Source organism: Semicossyphus pulcher, unplaced genomic scaffold (genome assembly GCF_022749685.1).
Source record: "Semicossyphus pulcher isolate SPU_LCO1_2020_fin unplaced genomic scaffold, fSemPul1.0.p SCAF_4, whole genome shotgun sequence".
NCBI lineage: Eukaryota > Metazoa > Chordata > Actinopteri > Labriformes > Labridae > Semicossyphus > Semicossyphus pulcher.
In genome coordinates, this window is record NW_027211715.1 from 16,408,011 (window position 1) to 16,435,527 (window position 27,517).

Sequence of the window (27,517 nt, forward strand, 5' to 3'; positions counted from 1 at the left end):
GCCCCCCCTCGCTGGGCCCCCGTGTAGAGCCGCCTTGCAGAGTTGAGTCGGGCTGGGAGAGGAATGCGCTGGGATGCGGAGCAGCACCGACTGTAGGAAATCGACACAACAACTCGCACAGTATGGACATTAATGATCCGTATTTACACCTCAGTAAGTACGCCTAAACGATTTATTCAGAGCCCTGTCTGTTTGTTGTGCTCCTCGCGGGGCTAACGCATTTTGTTTTGACTTAGAGGAGAGTGCGTTTGTTTCATGGCGTCTTCTCTCCAGTCTGCGAGCTGTACGCGAAACAACCGCGGACTTTAACAACCGACTCCTGGCTGGGGATCCGGTTGTTATGCGGCTCTCTTTGGCAATAATCGTTTTGCAACTGTGCCAATTGAAACGAAAGCTGTGGCCAATACAAAAGTCAGGTGATCGTGGTTGTGCCGGTCAGGCAAGGTCAGAGGTTGGCACTTTAATTGCGCTTATGTAATTTATGGCGCTTGTCGCGCGTCTCTTGCTAAACTGTTTGAGACAGAAACGCAATTTATTGGTCTGGGATGGCCGTCAGATCCAGTGAAACATGCATGAAACAGGCTTGAGGAATGGCGGATTTCTCCTGATAAACAAACTTGCACTTTGTGGTGTGTAAGACGCGCCCTGGTCAGCGCTGTGCCTGTGTTCAGCTGAATGACAGCTTGATGTGATTTCGCTCAGTAAAGCTGAACTCTGCTCTGACTCGGTGACTTTGCCCTTGAACCCGCTGATAGCTCTTTTTTTTTCTCTATTATCAGGATGGTTGTCACAGCCTAGGATCAGCACAGACAAAGACATAGCTTGCACGTTTGCAACATGTGGGATACATACTGTACATATGCAGCTTACAGAATGACAAATAACTATCAGGCCTGTGTTTTTGTGCAAGACCGTTTCAAATTAGATTCCAACTGGAGAGTGAGGCTTTTTAAGCTCCACTGAGTCACACTCTATATGCATCATTTATCATGTGATGTTTTTTTCTCCCTCTGATGCACTCATTGTCAAACCACTGTGCTAGAAACATACCATGTGTTCCTAAACCACTGTCTATCTGGTTTTTTTTGAGGGGTAATAGTGTGGTATTACAGGGAAGCGAATAAAAACTGCTCTTTGAAGACTAAATTGCGCAGTCCCTTTATGTTGTCACTGATATCTCGGCACCATTTGGAGGGCCTGAAAATTGTTTCCATAATGAATGTTGCTCTCAGGGGAATGAGAGAGACATCTGGATGTGGGAGCATGTCGAGGGAAGCCCACAGTGTACAGAAGTAACAGAGCAGCAGTCCCCCCGGGCTACAGGGGCTTTCATGTCCGTCTTTAAAGACTTATCAGACAGCAGTGGCATCCTCAGATGTATGCAGATCAGGACAGAAACAGACCAGTAGATTATGTGCAGATATTTTCCATTGTTATTGATCTTTTATCATTCAGTACAAGATTTTATTGAACCACTTGTAATACTGTACCCGATGTTACCAGCTGGTTACCGTCTCATAAAACTAAAGGTAAAACTTTGGCTGTAATTAAGACATTTCTAAATGAATATGCTGTTGTATTTTGGGGGTTTATCTAACTTAGTTATGAAGAGTTCCATTATAAAAACTTGGTTTAAATGTTGAGTTATGACTGCAAACTGTGTTAAAAGCTGAATATTTGTCATTTTTGTGTCTAAAAAATAGTCACAAGTTAAGACAAAATCCGCCGTTAGCGCTTGTTTAACAGTATTGGTTCAACCGTACATGAGGACAGTTCTTATCTTTTATATCATTTACGTAATAAAAGTTCAGAGCAAAGCCAGCGAGCTGTTTTCTGAGTGAAAGCCACAACCACCAAGATCATCACAAGGAACGACTGCTCTTGTTTTGTCTGTGTGTTAGCCCACAACTATGATTTGTGATGTATTTCTGCATCGACGGGCCAAGCACAAAAACATGCAGAATGAAAATAGGGCCATAAACACCACTTATTTCTTGAACAGGAGACAATAACTCTAAAATGATATTACTCCCTTTGGAATCTGTCATTTGTGTGAAGCAGCATGAAGTCAAAAATCCTCTCAGCGTTTCCCAGACATGTTATGTTTCAGCCAGTTTGATGCAGCTCTACTGTGGGCCTTTAAGGAGAATCAGCATTTCTCTCCCTCAGCACTTCAGCATTTTTTTATTTTCCGTCAGTGGAAGTGATTCTAGACACGCTGACGAGCACTTACTCCCTACTTTTGACAGTGAGAGCGTATTTAGCTCGCCGTGCAGGGAAGTCGTGGCAGAAAGAAGAACAACGGGATGGCAGAGTGAAGGGAGCAAGATAAAAGGGGGAAGTGGAAGAGGGTGGGGGTGGTGGAGAAAGAGAGAGGTCACCCTAGTTGATGTGAACTTTCATCACTTGCCAGGGGTCAATGATTCACCTCACACGGTCAGAAAGGGACACTCACGCAGCCACACACTCGTGCCTAAACTTCACAGCTGCAAATACACCAACTTCCTATGTGCAGAAAAAATGTGACCGTGATATCATGTGACTGGAAGAATGTGGGTCGTACTATTCGCCTGTGTTTAACCTGCTCTCTAATGGCTGATCCCTGCACACAGAGCGTTCCCCACCCACTCCTGCAGAGTTAAATAAACCACACAGGTAGAGGGTGTGGCTCTCTGCAGGTATTTGCTCAAGAATTCTATAGCTTGAGACCTGCGATGCCGACACTTGCATTAGCACACAGAACACACAATGGGTTTATTCCCGGGCGCGTTTGATTGAGAATGTGTATTTACGTGTCAGTGTAAAAGAGAGCCTGCTTGTCTTGGCTGTGTGTGAGTGGGTGCTAATTGTGAGAACAGGATGAAGGAAAAGAAGGGGCATACGGAGGCCATTCTCTGGGCTAATTGCCAGTAATTAGTCATTAGTGAAGAAGGTCAAAGCCTTGATTTAATTCCAGCTTTAATCAAGCAGAGAACCTTGAGAGGCCCACAGGCTGCAGCGATGTTAGTGTATGAGACGTAAATAGCTATTTTCTTTGCTAATTATGCAGCAACAACATACATGTTTCACATGGATGCACCATTACTTTAATTTTCCATACACTGAACATGATGTATGACACATGCCTCTGATGTGAAGCATCTATCAATTTCAGTGTTTGCTTTTAATTAATTCAGCAATCGCAAAGCATAACAGCTAAATATATGACATCAAATGTTAAATAAATCTCTGTGTTGTCCCAATGGTTATCTCAGTGCAGTGTTTGTAGAGGCTGAGAGAGAGAACACTGTGGTGAATCATCAGTGGTGGAAGAAGTGATACGTTTAATTCACCACCATACAAAAATTTATAATTAAAAGTCCTGTATTTAAGATGTTACTTAAGTGAAAGGACAATTTATTGGCAACAAAGTATAGGCTACTTGAAGTAAAACAAAGTAGAGAACTCTTATACTGTTATTGTTTGATCTTTTATAATCTCTATTAACAGATTCTTCATGGCAGGGGCGTTCCGTTGGTAGTTCGCTTGAGTTGTATTGACCACTCACGTGTCAGCAGGCTTCACTATATGCAGGAAAAACAGTCCGTTTGTAGAGCAAAAGTCGGCTGAACGTAATGACATGCAGTCCCACAACGATTTAGCTTCTTATTAATCTTTATAAATAGACATCTGCAGGCAAGTTCAGCTAACTTGAGACAAATTTGCTTGATGTTGTGTCAACAAAGACACTCAACGTTTAGATTTCCATGATTCCTCAAATGCATCAGAAATGATCGATCCAACCGCTGTTCAACATTCAGTTTTCTTCTCCTCTCAAGCTTGCATTTTTACCTTTTACTAATCTTACCAAAAGAGAGGTGAATTTCACTTCAATCTTTATCTGAACACACGGTCGCTTCTCAAGTTGCTAACTGGACTGTAAACAATGCAACGCATTGGAAAACGAAATCTTGGCTGGAAGTCGTTTATCGCTAACCGCTGGCTGAACCAGAATGCCCGACATATTCAGCGTTGCTCCCAGAGGCTATATCGTTGGCAGTCTATAGCTGATGGGTTCTGAGATTGGGTCTTTTGCAAGTGTTGTTTTAAGTTAAGATGGAGTGTGTTTTAACTCCCTCATATACAGCTTGGTATTTAATCTATAGTCATGTACATTTATGAACTATTCATTGGTGAAAAAGTATTTATAGTGGAGTTAAAGTGATAATCTCGAAGATCTCAGTTTCGTTCTCTTTGGCGGCACCTATGGTGATAAAAGGTAACTGCGGGAGCACACTTCCCTGATATCCAATCAGTGTCCTAACTCTTGATTTTCCTCGCTGATGGTCGCTTTCCTTTTTAGACTGTTTACCTTCATCAGAGCGTCAAATTTTCACTTATTTTTTGAAGTTGTATCTGTAGTCATCGATCTTTTCTTTGTTTGTCAGCCATAGTAGATTACTGTTTACTTGTAACACTTGCAGAGACCGGAAAACAGCCGCATAGCTCCGCCTACCCTCTCTGGCAGACCAACCACTGCTGGCTGATGGAAAACGCGTCACTAACTGGGCACCGCTTGTGATTTTTTTCAGCTTCTCAGACTCAGAGTTTGGAATATTAGCTTGGTAACCTAAACTAATTACCAAAGTCACTGTGGGCTCAGGCAATGTAGGATAACCTTTTTTTGACATTTTGTTGACTGGACATTCACTTCATCAACAGTTAATCAACAGATTGATCAGTGGCGAAAGCAATCTTGTTTGTTGCAGCCTGATACTTAAAGTTTGTCCAAAAACAAGTACCTGATAAGAACATTTAAGCAACACGGAGCTCAGTAACACCATTAACAACATGAATAAAAAGCAGTGAGACTAATGAGGGGAGATTTATGACTTAGTAAAAGTTTGTTTTGAGTGACCAGTCGAAGAGTTCTTCCTGGCCCTCTGTGCCCAACAGGAGCGCAAATGGGAGCAACAGGTTAACAGTGCAGTACATTAGATCTCATTAAATCTCTCCATTGAGAGACATAAAGAACGTGTGGAAACCTCGCTTGGCTATTTTGAGAGCTCTGAGAGCCAATTTAGTGCTCTACTCCTGTCTCACACCCACACATGTAAGCATGTACACATAGCTATGACACATTAGCACACATTGCTGTGTGGGAAAAACTTTCTCCTTGTTTGTTTGGAGTGCTTTTTCCAAGGAAAGCATCCAACCAAGTTTGGAGCTTGTTCTTTCTGTTTTCCAGATTTACAGTTTTGCATGACACTCATAACAAGCTGGTTATAAGATTATTAGAAGTTCAGATCTAAAATTTGAGAGTGCACCCTAAATTTAGGGTTGCCAATTATCGTCTTCCCACTTCATCATAGAGATACATCTATGAATGCTAATTATGGCTCTCAGGGTTAATTTGGCGTGTTTTATGTGGGCCATGACACACTATTCTAACACAGCGTTCATTCAAGAAGGACTGTATTATTTTAGCTGCTCCCCGAGGGATTTGTTCGAGTCTGAAGGAGAGGCAAGTGTCTCGTCTCCTTCTCCCTGTCTTCCCTTCGTCTTGTGTCGGCCTGCTGAGTCTCCTGCCAGGTTGCTGTCACTGAGGGGATCTGGTTACTGGTGGCCATCCTTCAAGCACTGTAAGGACATTTGATCCCTCCTTGTGCAGGTGCACCGCAAAAGAAAGCTCTGTTGAGTCATGTAAGTAAAATAGATGCACACATTGGGGCGAGGCTTCTCAAGTACTTAGCTATATCTTTCAATGCAATTGTCCTTTAAAAGCTTGAAGGGTAAAACGTTTGATAGGCTGGCACGATGAATTAAAAGGAGCAGCTGCAGAATAAAATCTGTGCCAGTTTCACATTTATTGGCTCAGGCTATTTTCTGGTGATTAGGATATGATATGCTTTGAAGGACAAGAATACATGCTGCCTTTGTCTTTGAGTGAACTTTTGCTGACTGATTTGATTGCTGTTTGTTTCACGCAATTCTTTTATTTTGAAAGGCTGTTCTGGTAGAGGAAGTCTCGTTTTAAAGATTGAGTTTTGTGGTTGATCTAGGCTCCCTAGGGTTTGTCATGTATTGTTCCTCATCATCCTCAGGTATATTTTTGGCCTTGTTTGCATCTGGGTTTTCGCTTTGCTGCGTGTTTGCTTGACCATCCTAGAGCGCTGAAAAAGACAATTCCTGACTTCCTGGAGTGCTATAACACTTGTTAAACACACAAACATACTAACAATGTGCACACAGGCCAAAACAGTACAGTTAAGCATGCACGCTGGCACAGTCATTTCTTGGCATGGAGGGGAACTAAAGGTGTCCTGAGGGAGAGAGAACTTCAGGCCTCAGGCTACTTCTTGTCACTTCCTCTTACAACGCAAACATACCATTTTTATGACCTTCATATTGGACAGAAAGCCTGAGGCTAACATTCTGCAAAAGGGAACAGAATCTTAGAAAAATGTCACTGACACATAGAAACCTTGGTGGACTTCAGGAACATCAGTGTCGTACGTGTTCTCCAGTCTCGGCCCCTTTTAAGAGAGGTAATCGGAAACTTCTGGTTGTACCGTACTCTTAAGTGTGACCCCCCTTGCTACCCAGACCCCACCCCTTCCCATGCCAGACACGCTGTTCTGCCACTACAACAGGTGTCCCCGCACAGACAGATTTACCCGCTCTGAGCGAGGGAGCGACATGTGACGAGTGGGCGGCAGGACGGCTGATTTGTGCAGCAGTTGGGCAGCAAACAGTTCCTGTGGGATTGATCTCTGGGGAAGGATAATCTGGGTAATCCTATAACCAGTGCCAGGGGAACTCCGCCTCTTTTGCTCTTCACTAACACCCAATCCAACCCCACCCCTTCCATCCCACCCCTTTTTCCTAGTCGACCCTTCTGTTGCCGATCCGTCCTGAAAAGCAGTCGATCAGAGCATCCGCATCATTTTTTAGTCTGTCACCCAGCCAACGCTCGAGTCTGAGTCCCGGTCCTGAGTGACTGGCGCTCCGCCAGCTCCACACTCGCACGGTAGGCATGTGGCACCCCGTGGCATCACCTGCAACTGGAAGCAGCCCTGGAAGGGAGATAGGTTATGGCCACTGTGAGTAGCGGGTTTTGCTCTTTATGTGTGTATGTGTGAGTGTTTGCTGTTAGAGATACACAGATCAGTGAGTGAGTGTATTTGGTTAAAGATGTTGCCTTCCTGCACCTCTGTTGCTCTGTGATTTTCCACAGAAGTGAGGCGCAGGCACTAAAAGGAAGCGCTGCACAGATGCATTTAGGTAATGCCTCTAATCCCTGTGCACTCTTTAAACAAGTTATTTACCCACGGGGAGAAACCTGCAACTTGCCGGCCAAATTCGTCTGTGAAACTTCTTTTTTTGAGGGAATAATTTGAGATTCTTCCAGATGGATCATCCTCACCGTGATGGATGTCTTACTTTGATGGGAGGACTTTATTTTGCGTGGATTGCATCTTAAAGTCTACATTTCATAATCTTATTTGCCCCCTACGGCTCACTTCCTTCCTTTAAAATCATCGGATCGTTTTAACCACTTGTGACAGGTAAAAGGCTTTACTGTTGCACTTACAATCGAAAGCTTGTGAGTGTGGTCAGCAGGGATGCCATTCAACTCAAAAGGACACTTCCAGCTCTCATAGCTTCGTCCTTCACTATCTGTTTACCTCTCAACACTTGTCCCTTCCTATTAGCCCTCGCCGTCCTGCTTTCTCTCTCTGCTTGTGTCTGCTGTCCGTTACCCCGCATCCTTCAATCAACGCTCCCTCTGAAGAGCCTTTTTTCCGTTTCCTTTTTCCTGTGTTTGAGGAGGTGTGGGAAGTGTTGATGTGAACTCCCATCCACATACACTGTAGTCGGCCTAATAATGGTAGTATGTGTAATATGTAGATAGTAGGGGACTGATTCTTTTAGCTGGTGTCCTGGGGAGAAGCATGTGACTCCCTTGTTTACGACTGTGGGTCTTCCTCCATAAAGATACTCATTCATTCTCCAGCTATGGGTTGAACTAAGGAAAGAGAAATTTGCATCATTTTAAATGTCATCACTATTTTACCCATTGTACTCATCATTACACAACAATAATCTTGATGGAAAATGGGATGAAAAGAGCACTTTTAAGCCTCTAGTGAATCTGATAATTCCTAAAAACTACTGGTCTGTGGGATTAATAAAAGCTCTAACATTATATCACAGGTTTTACACGCTTTAAAACATTTCTCATCCACTCTCAATTTAAAGCACATTATACATTCTTATAGTGATTTTATGTTACATACAGCCATTAGTTTCGATCCATGCCAGCATGATGTGAAGATCAGTTTTGCAGAATTTATATTTAAACTGTGGCTAAAAATGTATCGTTCAAGAGTTTATGAGTAAATACATTTGTGTGTCTGAGGGTTCATTTTCACTAATCAAAACTTGAATGCTTTGGATTATAGGGACAAGCAGTAGCATAAAATTCAGCCTGTAGTTTTCAGGGTAAAACATGCAAAGCTATCTTTCACCTTTTTAGCGACCTTTTTAGCCATGCTAGCACCACAGCTAAATCAGCGGCAATGTCTATCTAACCAGTCACTTAGGTCCAAACTTATATCTCAACAATGGGATGGTTTGCTAGGTCTTTATGTACAGAAAAGAATGTTCCCCTCAGGATCTACCCTGATAGCTTTGGTGTTCCCTCGTCTTTTCCTTTAGCGCTAACATCAAGTCAAAATTACAGTTTTTCCTGTAAAGCTAATGGAAATAAAACTAGCTCAAGCTTATGTTTACTGCTAAGCAACTGCTAAACTAATGTGTCACACATGGTTAGTAATAAACATGATACACATTTTAAAATGTTAGCAGTGTCTTTGTGAAAATGCTAGCATATGATGTTAGCATTTAGCTAAAGCACCGTTGTAACAAAGTACAGCCTCACAGAGCCACTATTGTTGTTGTAGACTACAAGTTCTGTTATTATCTTAATGACCAGCTTATCTTAATTTCCTTCAATCTTAAGACAAATTCAACTAAATTTGAATAAATTCTGCAAAAGGAAATAAGTACAAGTTTCCAACCAGTACTGTTGTGCGGATATTAGGAGTGAATAAGTTAAACAGTTGCAACAAGTTGACATGATTAAAGAGTGCTAGTCAACCCTCAAACAATGGAAAACAATGAAGGAAACAAAAGGAGAAATTTAGCATTTAGTTTCATAACTATATATAACAGTATTTTGTCCACACAGATGGGACATTTAAACTTGTAGACCGAAGCCATTGTTTATTCGTCTTGTCTGTTTCCTTTGCATTTGTTGCATTTTGTTTAATTGGTGAACCAACTTTTAAACCTCAGTCCAGACAGATTTTTTTTCTCATTTTTTAAAATTATTTTCTAACTCTAACCCTAACTAATGAAGGTTTCTTTTTGTACTTAATTTTGTTCTATCAAATGTTTTTATCCGGCTTTTTATTCAGATGCCAGATCAACCCTCGAGTAAACTCCTGTTGACTGTAGCTACTTAGCTGGCTGTGTAGTCTGCCAGTCCTTCTAGGATCTGGTCATAGGTCGAGGGGTCAGGTCACTGTTGTCACACTGACTGGGTCACAGCATGGGATGAATGGGTTAGTGTGTATACTGCGTGTGTGTTGACAACACATACCGGTCTCTCTGTAAACCTTCTGTAACTGTGAGAGAATACTTCCAGGAACTATATTGAGTTACCTCATCAGACGTAGCCACAAGCGCTGATGCTCCGGTTTGCTTTGGGCCTTTCAGTCCACCTGTTTGTTTGTTTTCCAGGAGTGCTTGGTCAGCCTGTTCTGTTTGTGCAAGCAGACTTGTGTTATCTCTTGTTGTTCAAGTTCCAAACTCATTTCATCACTTGCAAAACAATCTTTATCTCGTCGCTGTCTCAGCCCTGGCCTCATCATCGATCCTCTGCCTCTGTGCAAAAAGTATCCCGCTGGCAGGTCTGCTGTTTGTGGACGTGAGGACACGGCTGACATATGAGAAATACAGTATGGTGATGTGTGCTTTATGTTCATCAGCTTGACTGACATTTCCTCTGTTTGTGTTTGCCCTGCTATAGAAGGAGAGGAGGGAATGAAAAGAAAAGAAACAGAGTTAATTTTTCTGCTTTTCGGGGAAATTGTGTGCAAGTTCACCGGAGGGTTCACTACAGGGCAGAATTTAGGGTCGGAGAAGTTCACCAGCTCCAGTGCTTGTGTTTTCACAGCCGTATGCCTTCTATTCTTAATGTTTTCAACAAGGGAGGAATGCCAAACAACTATCTTTTTTTTTTTTTATATAGATATTATGGACTGTATTTATTTTGGCTGCTCTACTCCAAAAAAGAAAATATAACAGAGAATATCTTTCTGTCACCAATAATAACCATTACTAATTCCTAAATCACAGCTGTGTTGAAAAACACAGGGGCTTTTCTCGATTGGTGATCTAATGTCCGCAGCCAGGCAGAGCGATTACCCACGCGTGTGTGTGTGTGGTGGGATCATGTGGAGATTGGGTAGGGGAGCCTTTTCGGAGCGGGACAGTACCCTCCCCCGTCCACCCGTCGTCCCTGCCATCCATCCATCCATCCGTTGCTTTCTGGCTCCATCCCTCTCTCCGTCCCCTCCCCTCCTCAGCCTCCCACCTTCTTGACAGCTGGCCTGCTGAGCTGCAGATACTTACCCAGGGATAAGAGGATTTACTGACACAATTGATCAGACATCAACCTCATTTAGCAATGAAATGAATGTTTAACGGGTTGTGATTTTACGCTGGAGTGCATCAAAGATCTGCATGTTTTTCCCCCTCTATTAGAGTAAAAAGATGACCAGTGTGTGTGCTCGCGTGGCGTGTGTGTTTCAGACGAGGGTTGGTGTATGTCGCACATGAGCCGGATTGGCAGTGAAGAGATTTCTTAATTACATGTCCGCTGTATCTAATGAGCTCCGCAGGCTGTCCGTCTGATTACTTTAGGATGCGATCTGCTCTCTGTCAGATGGTCGCAGCACTGTCAGACGCACATGTGAGCACGAGAGCATGCAGCCGGGCTACACACGCACACATACAGACACACAAAGCAGGTATTAAACAGATCGATGCACACGCTGAAGATCCGTCTTCATAGCGGCTAATCTGATTGATATTGAGGCTTTTGTTGTTGTCCAGGAGTCGATTTTATTGCTCCCAACCCCCCCCGCCCCCACGTGTCCCTCACTGCCCACCGTACACTCCCAGTCAGGCTCCGCTCTCCAGACAGGAGATATTATTAGTTAGTGGGCCATGAGCTTATTGAATTACCACACAGTGGAGTGCTCCATCCAGCCACTGGCCAGTAATTAACAGTGAGGGATTTACAGGGTTTGTGGTCTGTGATGTTTCTTTGAACCTGTTGATCATTAGATGATGCATGCTGTATTTATGGCTCTGGTCGTCCTCTAATACAATGGTTAGGATACAATGTGTTTCATAAATGTTCATCTTTAGTGCACAGCAGCTGTCAGATGTTGATGATGATGTTGCTTGCTAACACCAATATAAAAAAATACTACAACCATACAACTGCAGTGATATTATATGAGGCTCCTTTATTGGTTTATACTATTTAATGAAGGTTTTTATTTGCATGGCACTGATCATAGTTCATAGTGGGACTGCACCTAACAAATAATTTCCTTATCAGTGCTTTTAGTCAATTATTTCTCAGAGTAATTCATCTTAATTTTTCTCACCTTAACCGACCCATCATCCATAACCTCAATATATATATATTTTTAATGCTATAAAACAGAGAGAAGCAGCAAAGCCTGATGTATGACGAGCTGCAGTCAGAGAATGGTTTGCAGTTGCAACCTCAAACGATCGTCAAAGTTTATTTTCTGAAGTTCGTCGTATTGATTTACTACTAATCATTAAAGCACTAGTTCACAGTATGTTTTGCACTATACCCCTCTGTGCATTATCCTACTGTATGTGCTGCCCTAATGTCCTTATACCATGTGTTAATGTCACAGTAGTCAGAGGCAGATAAAGTCTTGTTGATTTTGTATATATGCTCATTATAATGCTATCGCTGCAGTTGTTTGTGGTCATGATCAGTGTATATGTGAGCCGCTGCAGATAGGAACTGTTTTGAACTTGGTTCAAGATTTGGCAACAGGCGACCTTTGATTTGCAGCGCCAGCGGTCAAAGGTGCCCTTCACTGCCGTGTCTGTTTGTTTGCTCTCAAACAGATGCTTGTGTATCTACAGCACTGTATACATTTCATCAGAGGACAGGAAGGAGCACTGGAACAAAATCTGTGAAAGTCCCTCACGGTAACTCGTTTAACAACCAAAGTTCCTTGTATCACAGTGATAGACCTGCACATTCCCGAGGCTTCTTTGTGTCGAGGTGATTTACATAGAATGGAGATGGAACAGCCGGTTGAGGTGGGTCATGTGAGGATAGGCCCCTTTAGCCGCTCTGGCCCGATTTATGCTTCCTCCGCTGAACATACTGGCCTTCTTACACACACACCCACACTCCCTTTACGAAGCACGCTCAGCTCGCCAGAAATTCCCTGTTTGGCATCCCACCAGCTGTCTGTCCATGTGCTTTTGTTCCCCCCCTGTGTACTGCAGCCACAGAGACTCTCAGGTGAGGACAAAATGCAGTCATCTTTGGCTTTGTCTCAGAAGTGCAGATTATGTTTAAGACAGTTCGACTGTCATGTTTTAGGAAATATGCACTTTCCCAAGACAGATAGGTTTAAATTTGAACGTAATTCATTTTTTATGGGTTATTGAAAAGATTTCAGAAACTTTCACATGCAGAAGTTCACTGAGCTCAATGTGGCTGCGGCTGTTTTTGGACTGTTGCCCAACCAACAGTCCAATATCCAAAGAATGTCAATTTACAGCTCAATAAATCATCAAGAACCGGGGCAGCAAATCCACTCGAACCAAAAGAATGTTGATGAATGAGATGTTGTCTGTACATTTTAAATGAATCAATTAAACAGGATTAGTTATTGGTCTACTCGTAAGTTTCTTACAGCATAAAACAGATGGTGCCAGATCAGAATCCTGCCTTCTGGACATCTTTAAATCCTGCAGCATCGATTAAAAACATTGATTTTGAGTCCTGGTTGCCTTCCTGTTTGTCCTGATCTCAACTGTCTGACAAGGTGTGGACACAATGCAGTCCTGTTGTCTTCCTACACTGTTGCGGTGTATCTCCCCCACTGATCCGTCTTTATGTTCCTGATCTTTACCTATAATAACCTTTCTCTTTTCACTTTTATGTCTGTTGGTCTTGATGTCTGTGGGTGCATGTTGTCAAACTGCCGGTCTGAGGAGTGACGACGTCCCTGCTACTTTATCTCCCACTCAGCACTTTGAGAATAGAATAGATCTTTACGAGCCCCAAAGGGAATTTGTCATGCACATAAAGAGAAGGGTCAGTGCACAAAATCAGACACAGTACATGCCGTACAGCGCTCCTCCGTTACATAACCTCATTATTTAGATGAATCTGCACTGCAAAAAGTTTGGAATGCACTTCCAAAATAGAAATTACATTGATTGTTTTGCAGCAAAGAGAGAAGTAAAAGAGTTAAGTTCTTTCATAAGATATTTCCCTGCACATATCTTGTGTTTCCAGTCAGCTCTGTGGGACAGAGAGGGAGGCCCCGATACATATTTGCCTGCCAGGGATCACTTATGGAAGGCTGGAGAAAGTGGGCGAGTGCGAAAGGGGGTGGAGGCTATAGTCTCGGTGCTAAACAGGAAGTTGCACAACATCTGTTTCTTGGCATTCAGAGTGGGAGAGAATGGCCAGCTGTGTGATTTAGAGAGTGTCTTCATACTAAAAGTGCTGCATCCAGGCACACTCTGTGTCATTCCTCCCTGTTTCCCAATTTCTTGAAATGTGAAATCTTGCATTACTCAAAGTTTCCATTTGCTTTAAATAGACGTTATTCTTGTTAGAAACTAATGTGGGTTTAATCACGGCCAAATGTTAAATAGGAAAGAAGGGTTTCTAAATTACTGCAAAGTATTTAGCAAGTAGTTCTTTGAAAAACGCCTGACAGCAGGAGTCACTTAAGCACACTTTACAGGCAGAAACGGTCTTAACAGAGGCCTATTTGTGAACGAGCTATAATTTCTCAGAAGAAGACACCAAGGAGGTCATCCATGCTTCTGTGACAGACACTGCCTGTGGGCGAGAATGTTTAATTCTTCGGTGAATTTTACGTTATTTAACGTTTCCCCGAGATCCAGTGAGAAAATCAGGTGCTAAACTTTTTTTTGAGTGAGCCACAACGGTTACAGAAACAGGAAGGACAACTCCAGAATATGTGTTGAATTTAAACCAAATGCAAACTACGTACGTCAACCTGAAAATGTTTGCCAAGCTTTTGCAGGAAGGTCAGGATCAATTTTCCCAAGACCTCCAGTCTTTTTTCTCCACTGGTTCAAACTGTGAAACGTGGAAAAGTACATTGAAACTAGATGTCAAACTTGTTTTTCTTGATAGTGCTCATCACATGACTACATTAGCAGTGGCGACATAGAGCCCGCCCACAGCGTATTCTGACAAATGCAGTGCTAAAAATAAGGATATAGATGAAGAGGGTCTCGATTGCATGATCACATAAGAGTGAGTCTTAATACAGGTTCCGAAAGGTCACAGGGGTCATTATGAAGGTTGTTCTTCTTATATCTCACTTCCACGAAGAGCTGCAGCATCTCTCATTCAGATCTAGAGCAACATCATGCTGCAATTTAAAACAGGTTAAATAATCAGAGCAGCCTGGAGCCAGACTTTGAAAAGAGTCAATAAAATCTTGGCTTGTTATTTGAACTTTTATCTTATGAAACTTTTTAAATTTGTCGGCTCATCAGGGAAACAGAACAAGCTCACTTATCTTGGGCAGTACATCTTTGCGTTATAGAATGAAAGGGGTTGCATTAATTTTCTACCAGAAGAGACATTTCCTTACAATGAACTACCAAAAAACATAAATTACAAGGTTTTTTATGTAATGTTAATCAAGATGATAAAGTAGGTGTTTCATGTATTCTTCGGAGAGACAAGAAAGGAGTTTGTGATTCCTGTGATCTAGCCGATTGGAAGCGGTGCAACAGAAGAAAGTCGCTCTCTGTAAACTGATCTCCCAGATAAGCTTTGAAGTAGAATAAAATGTCTGCTTTTAAGAAACCCAAACACAGGAGCTGTTCATTGAAAGTCTCCACCTTATCACAAACACAGAAATGTGACATTTAACTGAGAACAGTGGCATCAGGCCCAAAGTCACACTGGGTTTGTGTGTGTGTGTGTGTGTGTGTGTGTAAAGGTGGATGTGTTGGGGGATGGTGCGCTGACAAGCACGAAAAGGCTTTTAAATTTTCGGAGGTTTCGGATTAGTCCGATGTTTATGTGCATATGTTGACATGTCACTCTTCATCAGTAACATTTAACCAGTTTTATTCATCTCTCTGACTCACCGACGTTCACCCAGAGAGGTGCTGCTTCGTGCATCAGTTTTTATCAGAACAAGCTGTGACAGCCTGTGGCATTTGTATGTATTCATTAAGTCTAAAGAACACGTTGGTCCCTATATGTTCATACTGTATGTGCATGTTGGTATTTCATATTTGTGTTCCTGATGTCCTCACAGCTATAGTACATGCATGAAATTACACACCACGCCCAGTTACCCGGATGACTGACAGCTTTGCTAAGTAGGTCATCTATGTAAATGCCAGCCTGTCGGTTTACATCAATGGATGCAAAGCAAAGTCAGCACCCTGTGACCAAAGTCAGGCGTTCTTCAGTCCATGTAGCCATATTTACACTACACCGGCTGCATACACACATATTACACCATCCGCCAACAAAATATTTTCAGTTTCTCAGAGTACTTCAATCTGTTTTTGTACTGTTTTTCCACTTCCATTTATAAGTGAATCTGATATTAAAAGCTATTATTTTAGTAACTGCTGCTGGTGAACCCTCAAAAATTACCACTCAACTCTGCTGCTGCTCTACTGAGAGTTTCAGTGTTGTTCAGCTCATTGTGTTGATTTTATGGTCTGCAACTTTAATGTGTTGGTTCATTTTCACCTTGCTTACCAGTGTTTTTTTAAGCAACTAGCTGTTGAACATGTTGCAGCATTAGAAACTAAAGACACAGATACTTTCGTAAAAATGAGTAAAGAGGATGCTAATTTTAAAGACCGCTTAAACACGACTCCAAATATATGCTCATGTTGCTAACTGTCTTTTGTATGAATAGATAGGGTGCTGCTAGCTAACTATAAGGTGATAATATGTCAGTGTTGTGCTTACAGCAAGCTAATTTGAAAGACTTCTAAAACACGACTCCAAATATATGCTCATGTTGCTAACTGTCTTTTAGATAAGGCGCTGCTAGCTAACTGTAGGCAGATAATATGTCAGTGTTATGTTTACAGCAGGCTAATTTTAAAGATTGCTAAAATATGATTCCCATTATATACTAATGTTGCTAACTATCTTTTGTATGTATAGATAAGGTGCTGCTAGCTAATTGTAAGGTCATATATGTCAGTGTTGTGCTTACAGCAAGCTTATTTGAATGATTGCTAAAACATGATTCCGTAATGTTCGGTCTTTTGTATGTATAAGGCATTGCTAGCTAACCGTAAGATGATAATATGTCAGTGTCGTGTTTACAGCAAGCTAATATTAAAGACAGCTAAAACACGACTCCAAATGCTAATGTTGCTAACTATCTTTTGTATGTATAGATAAGGTGCTGCTAGCTAATTGTAAGGTCATATCAGTGTTGTGCTTACAGCAAGCTAATTTTAAAGATTTCTAAAACATGACTACAGATGTATGCTAATGTTGCTAACTGTCTTTTGTATAGATAAGGCGCTGCTAGCTAACTCTAAGGTGATAATGTGTCAGTGTTGTGTTTAAAGCAAGCTTATTTTAAAGCTTGCTCAAATATGCCTCTAAATGTATGCTAATGTTGCTAACTGTCTTTTGTATGTATAGATAAGGTGCTACTAGCTAACTCTAAGGTGATAATGTGTCAGTGTTGTTGTGCAGTTGGAAGATTAATAATTAATGGTTGCAGGTATATTTTTTTAAGCTTGTCTCAAAGTTTCTAAGCTTCATTTTCTAAGATTGTGTAGTTGTACCTAATCAACTCTCTTTTTATCATGAGTCTTATAGATCTTATTAACACACCTTTTCTTCTCCCCCAGATTCTTCAGGGCCAATGAGCACAGCCCACACTCACCCCCCTCACATGGGTGGCATGGTGGGCCACCCGTCCGTCATCAGCACCTCCAGGCCCTTACCGTCCCCCATGTCCACCTTGGGGTCACCGATGAACGGCCTGGCCTCACCCTACCCTGTCATTACATCCTCTCTGGGCTCACCTTCTGTATCTCTGCCGTCCACGCCCAACATGAACTTCGGACTTAACAGTCCACAGGTGAGAAAATGAGTGGGTGTTTTGATGGTCATTATATAGCTATGGACATGACTTCAAAGGTATCAGGGTAACTTCAGATTAACTTAAACCTTTTAATCTGAAGGAAATATACCTTTGTACTTAAAAAATAATGATTATTGAAGGTTTATGTTCAAATTTTGATGTTTGGTGCAGCCTGGTTGTAATTTTAATGGTGTTTTTCATTCAATTTTAATCGCTTTTATCCAGAAAGACATTTAGAAAATCCAGTCAAGGTGGTTTCAAATCTCACAAATCTCACATGTTTAAATTTAGTACAAATCTTCCGCACTAACTAACCTTCTATTCATGGCTGCCCTCGCCTAAGCTCTCACCTTCATCAACAGAGGCTCATATCCTTTCAAATTACTCCTTTTGGCAACGTCCGCCCGTGTTAAACTATCATGTTCTTTGGTTGATCATGTGCCTCTAATTCCTGGAATCTCCGCCAGCAGACAGGAGGTTGGAGGTTAGCCATATCCAATGTGTTTGGCTGGCATACCTTGGCTTCCCTCTCTATCCCCTACCCTTCTACTGACCTTTAAACTTCTCGCCCTAAAGGTCATCCCTGAATTCTGTGTTCCTGCTGTCATGCGAGGGGACTTAAGACGCAGTGCAACTATTAGCCCCTTTAATGGATTACTGAAAGAGAGGAGAAGGAGAAAAAAGAGCAGCCTCCATTTCTCTGCCATTTCTTCTCATCCTGAACATTTCTCCTCATTTGAACACACTCTCTCTTCTCCTGTCACTGTCCTCTGCCAGCATCAGCCTCCTTTTAAAGCTCCATCTTGGCTATTGCACCTACGTTTTCCTTGATCCTAAAGCAGCTAATGTCCCCTGTTAGATTGAAAGTGTTGCATCTTTTATATTGAATAAATATTCAAAAGAAACTCTCATAAGACTGCCTTCTTACTGTTTGTCACACAGTACTATGAGAGAGAGAGAGAGAGAGAGGGAGACGGCTAATGGAGCAGCTTTCCTTAAGTGCTCTTTTGAACTACAAACCCAACAGCTCTTTGATGATTGGCCGCACACACAGACGCATACATGTGCACGGGAGAGGCGGGATCCAGGCCAGTGCTGCAGGGCACAGCAGACAGTTCTATACATTAGTTCAATCGCAGTATGGATCTGTGCCTTCAGGGACCGTCAGGGCTGATACGACTGTGTGCTTTAACCGTCTTTTCACTGCTCGCCAACAGCCAGCGACCGAGCCACCATCAGGTCATTGTGTCATGTAACATCTCATAGTATTTTCATGGGTGAACTGAAGTTCATGTGCAGTGCTGGGCTGAGAGAAGCACAATATACTATGTATGTGTAGTACGTTATGCACCCATACTATGTTTATGTTTTATGCAATACTCTTTCTTATCATCCCTTCTCCTTATCAGACATAATCAACATTACATTTAAACATATAATATGACTCACAGTATATAGAAATAAAGCATTATTAGCAAGAGGAAACATCCAAAACTTAGATTTAATATTCTAATATTATATTCTCTTATTCATATTATGCAGTAATATACTTGTCAATAAGTTTGAGAATGATTGACGAATTTTTTAAACATATTTTTGTCTGTACTTAGGCCTGAAACTAGCAATCAATTAATTGTTTTGTCAAAAAAACATGTCAAAAAAAGGAAATTATGTCCATTTTTTGTCAAAATAATCTGACTAACAATACAAACCCCAAAGGTCTGTATTTAAATATAATTAAAAAAAACTACTAAAGCTAGGAAAAATCCTAATTTTAGAAGCTGAAACCTTTGATTTTGTGGTATTTTTGCCTCCAAAAATCACTGAAATGATTAATCCATCATCAAAAAGGCTGCTGGTAAATTCTTGCTTGATCAACTAATCGATTAATCGTATAATTCAGTTTGAAAGTTAAGTTAAAAGACTTTCTCTGAACAGTGGAGACGTCCGTCTGGCCCATTAAAAGCCTGAGTGAACCTTAGATGTATGATGCAGTGTGGTCCTCATAGCATGTGTTGTATAAAGTATGTATGATACATCAATAATCCATATACAGTGCTTGTAGCTCTTTTCTGCAGCAGTATGTTGTCTGTCGAAAGCCGCACGTGTGTTTCAGCAACTGTTTGAATGCACCACAAGGCTTATTTCTTTTAGAGCACACATGTGTAAAATCAATTATTTGTGAAAACTGTGCAGAACGGGGCACTGGACTGGCATATGCAAGTAGGCAGGGGGGCTGAATGCTCATGTGAGTGTGACTGTTTGCCTTTTGGGCATCTACAGTTGGAAAAGTAGGTGGCGGTGTAGACAACGAGTGAGCTCAAGAAAAACTGAAAGCTGGAATAAAATAAATCTCTTGTATCTCTTGTATACTGTCCTCTGCTGTAAGGTCACAGGCCCGAGTTCAGGCCGCCATTAGAGGATATTCAGAAGAGAGTGCACATTCTAAATAAGTGATAGGAAGAGCCTGAGGTGACTGTGGGCAACGACGTCCTTTAAGTCACGCTGCATCAAATATATAGGACGGGAGGACGTAAGTAGGTCAACCTTGTTGTTTCCTCTTGGAGTGCAGATGTTAGCAAATAAACAACTAAACAAACAAAAAATGTCCAACACAAATATGCATCCCGCCTGGTGCTCAGGAGTGGGAGAAGGTCAGAGGGGGCAAGGATGATAAGAGCAAGAGATGTATGTAGTCGTCGAAGGAAGCAGGACTTGTTGCTGGGACTTGAACAGGTTTCATTAGCCCTCCTGAGTGTGGGACGTGTCAGCTGTTTTAACATTAGTCCTTTTGGTATCATGTTGGAGTTATAACGTCTCATAGTCTCAGAGTCACTTGACTTGTTGTGAACCCATTTGTGACAGTTATAAGAAGCTGATACTGAAACTTACGAGAAGTTGGACTGGTGCTGATTTGTGTTGATGTCTCAATGTCTGAACAACACATTTTGAGCGCCCCCTGCTGTTTGTGTCCGAGCAGTGCTCCTGCTGCCCACGTGACTCCCCTCATATGCCTCTCTCTGTCAACAAACATTAAAAAACCTGTATGACAAGCCTCAGACAGAAGCCCTTCCCACTAACCGAGCATGTGATCGCACCCTCAGACACTTTCACAATAAAGTGTGTGGGTGGGGAGAAAAAAAAATAGTATGGGTGAGCGGAAGACAAAATGAGAAAATAGGGGAAGGGGGAGAGTGTCATGAGACGGCTGAGCATGTTTCTCTCTTACTTCCCCTCTGCTTCCTCCTCTGCTGTGTTGCGTTTAGTTTTGGCCACCTCAGCTTTAACTCTTTGTCTCTTTGTTTTCTCCTCTGTCTTCCTGTTGTCCTCAGATGAATTCTATGAACAGTGTTAGCAGCTCGGAGGACATCAAGCCTCCGCCAGGCCTACAGAACCTGGGAAACCTCAACTACCAGTGTACGAGCCCCGGGGGAATGTCAAAGCACATCTGCTCCATTTGTGGGGATCGCTCCTCAGGTAATGTTAGAGGGTGAGGATGGGGGAGAGGGATGGGCGTACACATTCGCACTCCCTACAAACATCGCTGCCCAGACGGCTGAAGGAAATTTAACAAAGAGGCTGATTTTGTGGTTATTTCACAGGCATTTTGTCACGTTAACCAGGATGTCTGATATACTCTTTCATGATTCCAACTGTATCATCATCTTTGCCAAGCAGCAAAAGTTGTCAGTTGTCAGAATAGAGGATGCAGGAAACCTGAGAAAAAATGGACAAAAAATGATGTTCAGGTGTACTACTATTTCTTTATAAAGAGTATTCGTATCAGTATTCTGAAATAAATAAGGCTAGAGGAGCCTTTTTCTCTCAACATCCTCAAAATTAAAATGAACATATCTTGTTTACCACCATTGAGAAGCTAACTAATAGACCAACAATTAGCCTCTGACATCCAATCTCTCAGTAAGTGTTGTGAGTTTGAGACATTTAAAGCCTGTGTGGAGTTTTTATCTGGTTATGAAACAGACTGAAATTAGACCCCTCTCTTTGGAAGTCACTGAGTTCATGACAGGATGGAGGAGAAACAGTTGAAATACTTTGAATAAGGTGGTACTTTATCGTATGATTAATTAAGAACCATTAAGAATGAACTTTGGCGCTTAAAGCTCCTATGAGGAGTTTTTCACTGGCTATGAAACACACTGAAATTAGTTCTGATGACTCTATATGACCTATAAAAGCAAACCAGACCATCAGCGACAACATTATTTCTATATAGTTTTTCTTAATGCCTGAAACTGCTGGCCCCCCACCAGCAGTAGGTGTCAGACGAAGCGATTAACTGCATGCTGCCTTTTCCAGGGTGACAATTTAAAGTGATACATATGACTGTTGAAGACAGCAGGGTGAGATTTTTTGTTGAAAACCACCACTTAAGCATGTACAGGTCAAAATCAGCAAAGAGATAAGAGGTACAGTTTTGTCCACAGGGGGCTAAAATCAACACAAACCAAAAGTTCCTCACAGGAGCTTTAAATCGTCTAAAATCACTGCAGGCTGTCGTTGTTAGGCCCCTTCTAAATTAAGGCAACCTAGATACTTGAATATGTAACTCTTACTAATGTAATAACAGACCAATCACACATTTTCCATAATCTCAAAATTGTTTACAAAGTTGTTTTGATTAAACTCAACAACTTTTTTAATGTGAATTAAATGTAGGAGAGATTTCACTCCAGTAGAATCAAAATGTTTTGGTGCTGTTTGACCTTTGTGGATCTTTTTATACTGTGGACCATAAAATACTTCTTGACAGACTGGAAAAGTGTGAGGGATTATCTGGCACAGTCCTCAGTTGTTTCAAAAAGGCAGTGGCAATGTAATGGCCATTGGTGATCATACATCTGACCTGATCACTTTGACATGTGGAGTCCCCCAGGGTTCAGTTCTTGGACCACTGTTATTCAACCTGACATGCTCCATCAAGGTCAAATCATGCACTTCAGTAATGCTGCTTAACAGCGCTATGCAGACAACACTCATCAAGTGAGTAGACTTGTTCTTACAATCCCTCGAGCAAGTAAACAACTGTACGCAATCAAATTTCCAGCAATTAAAAAAGACAAAAATCGTTACATCATTCACCAAGGTGGATGGAATGAAAGTTATTTTTCAGCATGATTCAAAAGTTATTAAGATGAAAACCTGTATATATATATACCATGGTGTTTTAATTAACCTTTTCTATAAACAGCTCCATCAGATTAATAAATGAATACAGCATGTATCATCTCATGCAAGAATAGGTGTTGCAGCAAAATTGAGTGAAGGTCATTCATGCCTATATATCCAGCAGGGTGGCTCTCTGTAACTGTCTGCATATGTGCCCCAACAGAAGCCACTTTCAAATCTAAATTAAAATCTTTATTGTCATATTTTCATTGATTTTATCTAACATCTAAATCTGGTTCCATCCTATTTCAATTAATTTCATTACATGTTTTTAATTGCCCCTGTGTTTGAAACGGTCTAATGAATAAAGCTCCCTTGCTTTTGCTGTTGCTAAGGGTTTTTCATTGTGTAGTCGAGGACAAAATGCTGCCCGTCGTGATTCTTTCGATGTGCCCAATTACAGGTTTATTATCTGGTTATCTTACATGTTAACCCTTCATGTACTCAGAGATAGAGCATACTGCTGGCCCAAAGCAGTCCTGATGTTGTGTAATGTGTTTCCACAGGAAAGCACTATGGCGTGTACAGCTGTGAGGGATGCAAAGGCTTCTTCAAAAGGACCGTCCGTAAAGATCTCACCTACACGTGTCGAGACAGCAAGGAGTGCCTGATTGACAAGCGCCAGCGAAACCGCTGCCAATACTGTCGCTACCAGAAGTGCCTGGCCATGGGCATGAAGAGAGAAGGTGTGTGTGTGCATGAGAGAGATGCTTCAGGATAGCTATAGGCATGTGCTGCAGGCCTGGGTTCTTTGATGTGTCTTAAAATCTAGTTAAGATATCAAAGTTTACAAAAACACATGTCAGGCTGAGCTCCAGGAAATATGAATAATACAATACAGATCACATCTTTTGATGTCTGTGTGATGTTATTTGGCAGTAATTGAAATTGCCTTTTGGACATGTACACGCAGTCTGCTTATTGTCAAACTGTAGATCAGAGAGTCTCTTTTAATGTTCTCCAGTGCAGAGTGATATTATGCATCTTGTCCAAGACAGCAAGCACGGGGTGTTTGACCTTAAATGTATGCGTTTGTGTGTGTGGGTGTGTGTTCAGCGGTGCAGGAAGAGAGGCAGCGCGGGAAGGAGCGGGGGGAGAACGAGGTAGAATCTACCAGCAGTTTCAACGAAGAGATGCCCGTGGACAAGATCCTGGACGCTGAGCTGGCTGTGGAGCCCAAAACAGAGACGTACAGTGAAGGCAGCCCCAGCAACTCAGTAAGAATCACAGGCGATGAGCTTGGTTTTGACAAACACATAAACTATTTATCACTGCTTTTCATCATGAGGCTGAGGCAGCAGTTCAGGGAACCGCTGCATGCTAAAAATATACCGCCTGATCAGTGGTGGTGAAAAATATGCACCTAGCTGAGTAAAGAAGCTGATTGGTTGGATATCATCAGCCCTTTCTGCCCCTTGCTGTAAAACTTTCACAAGTCTTGAGAGGAAATTGTTGGTTGACAAAGCAGCCAAAATAGCCACAGCTGCAGCTGCCCACTAACTGCTGTTAGATGAGTTTAAATGTCAGTGAGGGGGCTTACATGTGTCTGTTCTGTTTTCACATTCTTCCTCCTTGCCCCCCTGCAGACCAACGACCCTGTCACCAATATCTGCCAAGCAGCAGACAAGCAGCTCTTCACCTTGGTGGAGTGGGCCAAAAGGATCCCGCACTTCTCCGAACTCCCCCTCGATGACCAGGTCATCCTACTACGAGCAGGTAAACACACGCACACACAAACACACACACACAATATCATGCACTTATGTGCATGAAGGAGAAACACACACACACACACATACATTTCCTTACCACAATAAACAGGCCTCTCTACAACCCATTGTCCTCATGGAGGTGTAGTATTTCCTTCAGGGCAGTAATTCCTCCCCAGGCAGGCAGTCTATTTGAGTCTTTTACATTTGCTCAACACAATTTTGCCATCTAGTTTAATGGAGCAGTGAAACCAAATATAACTGGACTATTTGCCAAGTCCCAACAGTGCGGTTTGCAGCCGCTCCAACACTGACCTCTGCTGGTGAGAGATTTAACACACAGGCCTGAATGAGGAGGCCTCACAGCAGACTTAATAACAAGGCATAGGCAGACAATTCACAGGAAGGACTTTTTTTTGCCTGCAGGTTGGAACGAGCTTCTTATTGCTTCATTCTCACATCGATCAGTCACGGTAAAAGACGGCATCCTGTTGGCGACGGGCCTCCACGTGCACAGAAGCAGCGCCCACAGTGCTGGAGTGGGCTCCATCTTTGACAGGTAGGACTCGGCTGGTAGAGCTGCCTATCCCTGCAGATACACAGTATAGTATGAATTTAACTGTTGCCAAATGATTGTAAAGGCTGGTTTTACCCTAGTTGCCTTAAAATATGCAACTTTGATGTGTCACCGAGGTGGAACGCTTATTCTTGCAAAATATGCATTACCTCAATTGTGAAAACACTCCAATGTTCATTCATCTTCAATTAATTTGATCTCCTGCAGAGTCCTGACAGAGCTGGTATCAAAAATGAAAGATATGCAGATGGATAAGACGGAGCTCGGCTGCCTGCGAGCTATCGTCCTCTTCAACCCAGGTCAGCACGACCCTTTGTCAGTATTATACAATTTCCTTGTTATTTTAATTTGCTTTCAATGTCTGCAAAATGAGGTGTTGGATATAACTGTTGAGTTTGATCATGATAATCAAATGATGAAAAAGGTGGATTTGCACTTGTTTTGCATACTCTACAGAACACGAGACTCAATAACTAATGGTAGCAACCTGAGCTTCAAGATGAAAACATGTATTGAAATCGGCTTTAATTCTTTTATTAATTTTCTAATTTTATTCTGATTTAATGTTGTATCAATGTACCATCTGACCTGAGCATAATGACGTGTTTGTTTCAGATGCAAAAGGTCTTTCAAACCCACCAGAGGTCGAGGGGCTGAGGGAAAAAGTTTACGCCTCGTTGGAGTCGTACACGAAACAGAAATACCCAGACCAGCCTGGCAGGTAGGGAATCTATTACATTTCATCCACCACTATCAAACACTACTGTTTAATTGCTGCTTTGGGTTTTGTAATGCAAGTAAGATTGCACATCACTTTACATTACCGCACAGCTCTTACACTTAAACACTTTGGCTTGCATAAGATTTAAATGGATATTGGTTGGAAGTGTTATTGCTTAAGCAGAGTGGTTGCAATTGATTATTTATATTAGCTGTTGTTAAGTAAATAAGATCAACAGGTGATGTAATATTATCAGCCTAAACTTCAACACTTACGCTTTAATTAACTGTGGATATTTACAATTTTAGTTAACTGCGCTGAAAACAATAAAAGAGTAAAATATTTCCCTATTAGAAAAATCTATTATTTCTGATGAATATATTGATAATGTGATCAATAAAAAACTGTATTTTAATTACAATTCTTGGGTTTGAAATTCTATTTTCAGTATAAAGGGGAAACTTTAGCGTAAGATAAATTATACTTTTCATTCCATTTTAAAGTTATAATCTCAAAGATCTCATTTTTGTTCTCTTTGGCGGCACCTATGGCGATAAACAGTTATTGTGGGAGCACACTTCCCAGATATCCAGACTGTTGCATGTGTGACGTCCACGGTTGGCTCCGGTTGTAGCTCTTGATTTTCCTCGTTGACGGTCGCTTTCCTTTTCAGACTGTTTGCCTTCATCTGAGAGTCGAATTTGTTTCTGTTTCTTTGGATTTTCACTTATTTTTGAAGTTGTATCTGTAGTCATCGATCTTTTCTTTGTTTGTTCAGCCAGAGTAGATTACTGTTTACTCGCAACACTTGCGGCCGCTTAGCTCCGCCTACCCTCTCTGGCAGACCAACCACTGCTAGGTGATGGAAAACACGTCACTAACTGGGCGCTGCTTGCAAAGACTTTCATCAGTGGGCCATAGGCTCAATCTTCATTGCATTACCTCATTCGGCGATAGAGAGTGACTTAACAGACATTTATTTACATGAAAATCTTCGCAATTATTACTTTAAGGAGGAAGGTTACACAGCAGTTGCATTCAAATGTATGTAGGATTTCTGACTTGTAGCTGGTATTAGGTCTTACACTGTGGGATAATGTACTAAAAAAGAGTGCATCACATTTAATGATTTTTTTGCTGCGCTGCAAAGTAAAAAGTAGCTACAGCTGGAAGATCAATGTGCAGGTGTAACATTTCCAGATAGATGTAGTGCAACAAAAATACAGAAAGTAAAACAGAAATATCTTATTGTCAATAAGTGTTCTAATAAGTGTTCTAATAGTAAATAAAATATGATGATGGTAACAGCCAACCTTGTTCTTCCCATCCTTTCCTCAGGTTTGCCAAGCTGCTGCTCCGCCTGCCCGCCCTGCGCTCCATCGGTCTCAAGTGTCTGGAGCATCTGTTCTTCTTCAAGCTGATCGGGGACACGCCCATCGACACCTTCCTGATGGAGATGCTGGAGGCTCCGCACCAGATCACATGACACCAGTCCCCCCCTTCCCCCTGTATATACTCCCACGTTTAAGTGAGATGAAGACGGAATAAAGAAAGACTTGATTTAAACTGCAAAACAGCATATTTTGTACCTAGCACAACATTGTAATTAAAATGGAATAAAAAGTATTTTGAGGTTGTGGGGAGGGCGGAGTAATGAGACGGAGGACAGAGTACACTGTCAAAATGAATTCTAATAGAATTGTTAACAGATATCTTTTGTAAATAGATAATTTCAGGTGTCCGTTTAAAAAGCAACCCAATGCAATTTGAAAATAAAATCATATTTTATTCAAAGAGGAATTGTATAAAAAACAGAAACATTCTTGCATTTCTTAAAACACATTTGAGA

The 27,517-nt window shown here is 41.7% G+C and overlaps 1 protein-coding gene across 2 annotated transcripts; it reads left to right on the plus strand.

Moving 5' to 3' along the window:
* Positions 1-27,517, plus strand: rxrgb (retinoid X receptor, gamma b). Of its 2 annotated transcripts, none has more exons than XM_069679629.1 (10): positions 1-153; positions 17,236-17,468; positions 20,804-20,948; positions 23,168-23,347; positions 23,718-23,878; positions 24,248-24,377; positions 24,797-24,929; positions 25,155-25,246; positions 25,563-25,668; positions 27,007-27,517. In XM_069679629.1, the coding sequence occupies exons 1-10, from the start codon at positions 123-125 to the stop codon at positions 27,152-27,154; spliced, it is 1,359 nt and encodes a 452-aa protein (XP_069535730.1). In that variant the 5' UTR covers positions 1-122; the 3' UTR covers positions 27,155-27,517. The 2 variants fall into 2 exon arrangements, with proteins under 2 accessions (XP_069535730.1, XP_069535729.1); XM_069679628.1 differs by lacking the exon at positions 1-153 and adding an exon at positions 6,935-7,082.